Source organism: Bidens hawaiensis, unplaced genomic scaffold (genome assembly GCF_021521415.1).
Source record: "Bidens hawaiensis isolate Kalapana, Puna unplaced genomic scaffold, B.hawaiensis_p1.1 tig00047490_1, whole genome shotgun sequence".
Lineage (NCBI taxonomy): Eukaryota > Viridiplantae > Streptophyta > Magnoliopsida > Asterales > Asteraceae > Bidens > Bidens hawaiensis.
The window spans coordinates 68,634-77,986 of NW_027498486.1; the positions used below are offsets into that span (position 1 = coordinate 68,634).

The 9,353-nt window shown below is 38.1% G+C and overlaps 1 protein-coding gene across 1 annotated transcript; it reads right to left on the reverse strand.

The window, feature by feature from the left end:
- Nucleotides 1-3,243: 3,243 nt before the first annotated feature.
- Nucleotides 3,244-4,012, reverse strand: LOC143597020 (uncharacterized). The gene is made up of 2 exons (XM_077075645.1): nt 3,392-4,012; nt 3,244-3,300 (listed from the first exon to the last, which is right to left on the reverse strand). Exons 1-2 carry the CDS (start codon nt 4,010-4,012, stop codon nt 3,244-3,246), a joined length of 678 nt encoding a protein of 225 aa, XP_076931760.1.
- Between the last annotated feature and the right edge of the window lie 5,341 nt (nt 4,013-9,353).

Genomic DNA, 9,353 nt, shown 5'->3' on the forward strand with positions numbered 1-9,353 from the left:
TTGCATACCCTCACATCGCTGCGAGCCGCATTAGTATTTGGATGTTGGGACGAAATCAAGACATGGCAAGTTACAAAAAGATAAGGGACTAAAAATTGACATATTTGAAATTTTGCACCTTCGCGCGACGCGAAAGATTTGGGTCATGCATCTTCGCGCGACGCGAAGTAGTAACGTCACCGATGATCGACACGTGGGGCGAGACGTCACGGGACACGTGTTACCACGTGGTGACACGTGGCAGGCCGCGATGACGTGTGGCAAGCCTACTTGTTGAGTCAGCAAGCCTACTGCATCTTCGCGCGACGCGAAGATGCAACTTTTTCACTATAAATAGGTCGGCCTTGGGGGGGGGGGGGTTCCTCATTCATCCCTCACACCTCAAATCACACACACAACCTCGTTATTCGTGCCACAACCCCGGCATGCCGATATCCCGACGATTATGGCCTCGAAGTGCATGCTAGAACTCTACATAGTTACTCTCTCGACTTTCCATCGTCAAGTAGAAGTACTGCCCGAGTAAAGCCTAAGCAGTCATTATAACAAGTCATACAAGGTAGGGATTCGACCCGATTATTATATTATAAATGGATTAGACCCTAGTCGGGGATATAGGCCATACCTTGATCCTATAATAAAGTGAAAATATATTTCATAAGTCGAGATTATAAATAAAATATTATCTCTTTTATATATAAATATTTTTATAAATATTTCTTGTGATAAAAGAAACTTGAAATATACGTTTCTTCATGAAGAAGAAACGTAGTTTATAAATGATTAACAAAAGAAAAGAACTATAGGTTCTTTTATTTTATAAAGAGATAAATGTGAAGGTAAAGCTTATGTAAACGGACTAATGGTCTGAAGCTATATTGTTGATCTAGTATTTATAAGACGTTATTCTCGTACTATAGGTCCTAGGTAACAAGACTATACAAATCAGTGAGAAACACCAAACAAGAAGAAAGGTGAATACGTCCAACCTTTATAAAACAAGTCTTTAAATGTTTGCATGGTATTACGTATCCCTAAAACTTTATAAACGAAAGTAATCACTGGCCCTCAGGCTATTGTATACGTTTGTTTGGATCCTTACATATGTGGGTAGACGATGGGCACACTTTCTAATACCTCCGCCACGTTGGGCCGGACCTAAGTAATGTCCGAGAGAGGATTATCTCTTGTATATTGGTAGTTGCTAAGTCCTCGATGCTGCGGTATCGCTGAGAGGATTCAAGCAGAACTGGATGTTTATAATAGTAAATTTGACTTGGTTATTTCCTAAGCCACGATGGGCCGGGTCATAAGATACCCGAGGGGATAACTAAGTATTAAAATGTTTTGTGTTAGCGTGTTCACCAGCATGTGTTGTTGACGTATTTTTATAACTGTTTTACAGGTAATAAGGATAGGTGATTGTAGATGGTGACTAGCCATTAGACGATCTGATGACTCATATGAAGATTCCGATGTTAAAATAATGTAAAATTATGATTTTGTCATCTAAACACTTTTGTACCAACCAACGGGTGTTTTAAATCCCGTCTTTTGAATATAATAATATTTTTCAAGTCTTCCGCTTTACAACCTTAAACTCTGATATATTAATAAAGCAGGTACCAACTTGTGAGTCACACTCCTAGGCCCTGGTTTGGGGTGTGACACACTGTGATCATGTTTAATGACTTATAAATTGGCAGATAAATTACGGGTTTGCTCTTTTTAGGCTTTTGAGATATCTATAAATCCACTTAGGAAATATGAATACCCAGATGAATAACTGCATACAGACCCATGGTCTCCGAACCCCAGAGCATCCCATCAATACAGGATTTAAGGCTATAAAACCATACGCCTATGAAGTGTTAACCACTAAAACTAGAAGTGCAAGTTTTAAGTTTATATCACCGGCTACACGGCATACTCTAACGTTAAACCTACCCAAGCATCGTAGGATTACGTATTCAGGTTTCTATAAAATTTTTAACTTTCTACAATCAAAATAAAAATGAGGCTTGAGTATGACCCGACCTTTCATCTCGTATTTTATACAGACTAAACATGTATCCCACTAAAAATCAAATTTTATCGTTTAAACCAACAATCAAACTGTCCTTTCATTCTCAAGGATGAGCCTACCGACACATCCCAAGTTTAGTGCGTTTTCTTTAATTATATCCTATTATTAGTAGTTTGAAAAACCGATTCCCGATAAGTATCCTCATCTCCCATTTATGTGTTAAAAAAAACAAAAAACATAATCAAAGGACATTTTTCAAAACTTTTTTTTTTAAATCTAACTACGACTCAAGTATCCTATCCCACACTTAAATTTAGCATTGTCCATAATGCAAGGATAAAGACTAAAAATAAAAATAAATTCGAAATACAAAAAGGTAAAAACCTAAAAATAAAAATAAAAATAAACAAGCTATAGATAATGGATAAGATTTAGCTGGTAATATGTGCATGAAATTTGATGCCAAAGTCTTCTTCCATGAATGCCCTTCAACTCCGAACGTGCCCAGCAAACGATATCTCCTTCTCTCACACACAAATGGAAGCGGCAAAACCAACAAATAATATCTAAAAATATCTTATCATTTTTGATAAACGTTAAGAACTTAAGTATTTTACCAGACCAACCAACCTACCCAATATATAAAACATGAATAAATAGTAGCTAATAATAAAAAGTATACAGTTCGGCTGCTCCATCCCCACACTTGAATTTTGCATTATACTTCATGGGGGTCATTTTTCTAGCTCAAAACCTGCAAAACTTAAAAACAAAAACAAAGAAGAGCTACAAAATCTACATTAGTGACTCGACATGACTCAAAAATAAAGATAGGACAAATATACAAACTCTACACTTGAGTTTTCACTCAAGACATTCTCCTATGTGAACTACTCTGTTGTTCGAGTGGAGCTTCCTCCACCTTGGTCAAACTCCATGGCCCTCCAATATACTTCATCATGATATGACCACTCATCAATCTTATCCCTCTTATATCCAACTTCTCCAAACTCCATAAACTTTCACTTACCACCACCTCTCTCTCTCTCTATCAAACTCCATCAATTCTCGAGAACGCACAACCTCTCTCTCATCCTCCAAAATAACTCCGATGGAACGGGGGTGATCAAGACGTGGATCTATGCTCGAAACAAATGAATCAATTGAATAAACGGGATGACATGGATCAATGAGACCATCTTGACCACTTAGATGCCTCATGGATTTAGCAACATAAGTGGCACTATCGTCGCCAGCTCTAAGAGTGATCTTACCTTCAATAAACATCAACAAGTGCCCTAGCAGTAGCAAGAATGGTCAACCTAAAATAATAGGAACTCTCTCATCGGCCTCCATATCTAAAACCACAAAATCTATGGGGAAAACCAAATTGTCGACTTTTACAAGCAAGTTTTCTATGATTCCCCTAGGGTACTTCACCAAACGGTCAGCTAAAGATAATGATATACGGGTGGGTGTGAGCTCTACTAGGCTTAGCTTCTCATATAACGAATACGGCATTAAGTTTATGCTAGCTCCTAGATCCACTAAGGCTTGGCACGAGGTATCTCTACCGAACAAACATGGAAAAGTGAAAACACCGGGATCGGGTAACTTTTCCGGAACTTTATTGAGCACTACTGCAGAACACTCTCCATTCAGTGGAACGGCCGAAAGCTCCTCCAGACTTTCCTTTTGTTTAAGAAGATCTTTCAAAAACCTGGCATATTTCGACATATGCTGGAGGGCTTCGATAAATGGAAGATTAATCCTAAGCTGCCTGAACATGTCTAAGAAGTTTCCATACTCTCTACTAAATTTCTGATTCTTAAGACGGGCTGGATACGGGACATGAGCGTGATCTATAAGCGGTGAAGTCCTAATATCTCTCGGTTTCTTCTCTTCACTCCTTCTAACTATGGGCTCACTAGTTGGTGCGGTACTTGCTGGGCCTAGCCTAGCTTGCACCCTCCCTGGAGTCTCCATCACTATCTCCTGATCAACTAACTCATCTCTCTCCTCTACCTCAATCTCTCACTCCGGACCTAAAACCCTACCACTACTGGTGGAAATGGCATTTAACTGAGCTGCCGGATTTTGCTGAGTGGAACCCAAAAACTAACCTGGGAGTCTCTCATCTAAACGTCGGGCTATATCACCTATGGTTCTTTGAAGATCTAAGAGTGTGGATTGGTGGTTCCTTAATAGCAAATCATGATCAGCAGATTTTTTCTGAGTTTCCTGGTCTCTAACCAGTATTTGCTTCATCATCTCCTCTAACCTACCAAATCCACGACTCGAGTCCTGCCCACTACTCCCACCTTGACTACTTTGATCCCCACTAAACGACTGATCCTGCCCCCAGTTAAGATTTGAATTTGATTGGAAACCAGGGGTGCACCGAAGGAACGCCAATTAGAATTATAGTTATTAGTTTTATAGTTGTTCCAGTTTGAATTATTATTTCCATAAAATGAATTAGGAACCCTATTCTGCCCTCCTATGAACTCTACCTGCTCCTGAATCATAAACGGACAATCTAAAGTCCCATGCCCCCCTCTACACAACTCACACTTATCTACCTTAGCCTTAAGTTCTTTAATCTCAGGGGCTATACTCTCTAAGGCAGCAGCCACACTAGTATCCAGATTAACCTGGTGCACACCTCGGACGGATGAGGGTGTACTTGTGGCGGGATTTGAATTCCCGTTACGTGGCTTTTTAACAAACTCATATTGGACAAAACTCTCAAATAATTCATTACACTCAACTACATTTTTCTTATCCATTAAATTACCTCCAGTAGCAGTGTTGAATCGAGCATGAGTCTCATAAGTCAGCCCATTGTAAAACTTTTCAACAAGGGCCCAAGGAGTAAGACCATGTTGTGAACAACGAGACAGTAAGTTCTGGAAACGCTCCCAAGCTTGATAGTACGGCTCATCCGGCTCCATGTGGAAAGAGTGAATTTGATCACGAAGACGAGATGCTTTGGTAGGCGAGAAATATTTCTTGATAAATGCAGTACGCAACGCCTCCCAAGTAGTGAATGCCCCAGTGGGTTGCGAATCGAGCTAAGTGGCGGCATGACCCGTAAGTGAAAACGAGAATAGGTGGAGGAAAATGGCATCTTCATTAGCACCTTGCAAGTTGAATGTTCTAAGCACACGAGTAAGACGATTGATGTGTGCTGGTGCGTCTTCATCATCACGGCTATGGAATAGATTACTCTGGGTGAGATTGGCTATAACATAAGAGGGAATCTGCCAGGAATTAGGGTTATTGGTTGCGGGGGTGATGATGGGCGAGTGGTCTCCGGTGAAACCCTCGAAGGCTTATTGGTAAACGGTTCGATTGTCGGCCTTTTGAATATCGAGATTGGTTCTGGGACTCGACGGAGGTGAATTGTGTGGTGATGACTTCGGTGGAGAATCTATGATGATCCGTGCTGACGAACTGGCTTCAAACTTTAACAAAGATGATCCTAGTGAACGAAGATGCGACATAAACTTGAAAAACACACAAGACCAAATCGATAGACTCTATGCAAACAATAAAATAGAACTAAAATAAACTAGATTTTAAAATTAGACTAAATTAATAAGACTCCTACGACTCAAAGACTGACGTAGGTTGTCGTGGTCTACTAAAACAATCAATTTTAAAGACTTTAATACCTATAATAAGTACGGGTAACTAAGGCCGTCTCCACAGGAACTCAAGGAAAGTACTAATTTAATATTCTTTAACTTTAACTAAATTAATTATTGAACTAAGGCGGACAGACGATGTCAAGCAGTTTTTGAAAAGATTAATTATAACTAAAACGATTACTTAAAAAGATTTGTAAACAATATTATGGAAAAGTATTCACTCTAGGTTCAGGTAATGTGATACTCAAATTAATCACAGATTCAACTGACTTGATTGCGTAGTAATGGCTTGACCTAATAGTAGGATTGCGATGACAAACGATACCCTAACCGAATTGTTGACACAATTGAACTTAACCTACCCAATTACCAATTTATGTTATGAAAACCAATTAAATTGCAATGACCGATGATTACTAGTTCAATGACACAAGAGCCTAACCCTAAGTGTTAATGAACACATCCAAAAAGTGATGCAACAAGTAATAATCAATGACATAAATTGTTTAAACAATCAAAGCAATAAACAAGCAAGATCAAATCATAAACTTAATCAAACTCTTAATCTTTAAGCATATTGAATCTAGTCATAAGTTAAAGTACACAAACCCTAGCCTAGAATAAACACGGAAACTTAGCTGAGCATCGACATATCAATTAAAACACTTATCTTGATGAACTTACGATCAATGATAGCACCGGAAGCTTCAGGATGGCTGAAAGTCGACCTTGGGAACCTCTTAAGCCTCTGGAAATTGTGTTATGTCGAATGGTGAGGTTAATGGATTTATATAGTGAAAAACCTAGATTTTTTCGGTTTTAAGTCGGCCCGCGTCGCACGAAGTTGGCATGGGCTTCATCTTCGCGTCGCGCTAATGACAAAATATTCAGGCTCAAAATTCTGCAACTTCGCGTCGCGCGAAGTTGCTTCTCCAAATCCTTCGCGTCGCGCGAAGGACAAAAGACTTCAGAATTTTCTTTTCTTTATTCAGATTGCCTCGTGATGTGTGCACTTCCCATCTCGCACTTCTAAGCCTTCGTTCCAAGCTCGTAAATATTCCCGAAAAGCTCCTTAACTTCCAACTCCCTGAATTAATACATAATGATGCTTGAAGTACCAATGTTCATTCATTTATTTAACTAAGTAATATATAATAATAACTAACTTTTACCCAACTATCACATCCACACACTTATCATATTTCGTCCCGAAAAAGAATTTGCAATGGAATCAGAATCAGAGATTATTTTTACAAAATGCTTTTCGGTTATCTTAATTAAACACAAGGAACACAAAAACTGCGATTGTCGATATTGTTGTCCACTTAAACCCATGACTTAATACTTACCGGGAAAAATAAGGCATGACAGTTTTATTAGTTCATATGATTTAAAAATGGAACCCACACCTCAAAGCCATGAAACCGTCTTACCATGCTTCATTATAGTTTACCGAATCAAACCACCCCAACTTGACTTAAACCTTAAAATTAGATGATCAAAATTTTGCACATTTGTACAATTTTTAAGCCCATATGTAATAGCTAAAACAATCATGGATATTTTTATCTAACCAAAACCTAAACTTAAGCATCAAAATCTACCAGAGTGGCCATTAGATACGATTAAGGTGCAATTAAGTAACTAACTAGTAAATAGTCCCCACTACATACATGACAAACCTCCGTTATCAAGCAATACCCCAAAGTTCATCACCATATGTGAGTAGGCACGAATTCATCTGTAGGGATTACATATAGCATGTCCCGTGTGGTCCGTTTATTAATGGTAATGAGACGTGAGCACGGGGACCCCATATGACTAACATCGTGTATGATCAAGTTAGTAGTGAATTTGTACTTTTTAAAGCACGTAATGATCATGTTTAATGACTTATGATTTGGCAGATAAACTGCGGGTTGCTCTTTTTAATTTTATTTAATGTACATAAATCCACTTAGAAAATATGCATACCTAGATGATAAACTGCATACCGACCCATAGTCTCCGAACCTCGGAGCATCCCATCAATACAGGATTTAAGGTTATAAAACCATACGCCTATGAAGTGCTAACCACTTAACTAGCAGTATTTTTATTTAGGTTTATATCACAAGCCATCTAACATACTCTAACGTTAAGCCTATCCAAGCATTGTACAATAACTATTCATATTTAAAAATTTTCATTTTGGTGATAAAATCTAACAAAAGGCTTGAGTATGGCCTAATCTTTCATTACAGTCCTTACATAGGCTTAGCTAAACAAACAAAACTCTGTAGGTGTTTCCCACTAAAAATCAAGCATTTTAAAGGTTCCATTAAGTCTACAACTAAATTATCCTTTCATTCTCAAGGCTGAGCCTACCGACACATCCCAAATTAAGTGCGTTCCCATTTAAATTATCTCATATTATATAATAATTTTGAAAAACAACCCCTGATTTTTCTATCATTTTCCATTTATTATTCAAAAATTCTTAAATCAAGAGACATTAAAACTTTTAATTTTTTTCAATTTCTCCCCCATCCCCACACTTGAGGCAAACATTGTCCTCAATGTTTAAAATTTAACAAATAAAATAGGGACGGGGTTAAAATTTTACTTTAACAATTTTAAAAAACCGGGTCTAATGTGATGATGGTTATTACTAATTATACAAAAATACAATTACACTTTTAACACAAAAAACTAATAAAACAAAGAGGGTTATGAAAACGAAATCACCTGATAGAAAATATAACTCTCATTTGCAACCCTCGTGTCCTCAATGATCTCTCGGCAAACTTTCTCTTCAACTCTCAAAATGAAATCTGCAACTCTCAAACATGTAGAAGCACACTTCTCACAAGTGTTAAAAATATAGGTCTTTAAACCGTTTACAAAAGCCATTAATTTTAAATTACCAATTAATATTAATTAAATTCATAACCAAATTTGTTAAACTAGTAAAAATGCTAAAAGACCTAACTCAATTTCATAGGAATCACGATTGCATTTAGCGTATGCAACAAGCCCTTTAAACCCCCCTGTAGCCCGGTTGGACGAGTATGGTCTCGTGAGGGTTTATAGTGAACCACACCCGCAAAGTTCAACTACAACAAAAATATACACGTACCTGAATACTAGGTCGGGTTGCCTCTCAGTTAGCGCTAAGTTTTTTTGTTAAGGTCTTCAGCCAGACCGTTACCTGATTTCTTGATTATGGTGGTGTAATTGAGTGCTTACCTTCCTCCACCTCGTTCTTCTTACTCCTCCAACAAACGGGTATATTATCCGAAACATTCCACCTTGCCCCAAAGCATGCCAACCATCTTTGTTCATTTTCAAATCCTAGTGGCTTCCTCGCCTTCTCCTTCTTTGGCGGTTTCTTCTTACTTGTTTTGCTAGTCTCATTATTAACCACTTTTTCCCTTACAGTCTTGATATCATCACATGAATTCTTCAACTCTCCAACATGAATCTCTACCGCATTCAGCTCCTCTTTTTCTATCTCCCGCTTCGACCTATCAAACACAAAACTTTCTTCTTTGGTGTCATCCTCACTTACATGAGAAAGACACATGTTGGTAACACCTGACCTAGAAGATTTATTTTCACAAAAATAATCAAATGAATTTGAAAAGATATGCAAAACTAACTTACGGTTACCAACGGTCATGCACACTGTTCCG

Excerpts from the sequence above, each read along its gene's own strand:
- LOC143597020 (XM_077075645.1), bottom strand. The coding sequence starts at position 4,012 with ATGGAGACTCCAGGGAGGGTGCAAGCTAGGCTAGGCCCAGCAAGTACC. Across the intron at positions 3,301-3,391 it reads TTTTCCCCATAGATTTTGTG|GTAAGATCACTCTTAGAGCT; the intron begins GTTTTAGATATG and ends TGTTTATTGAAG.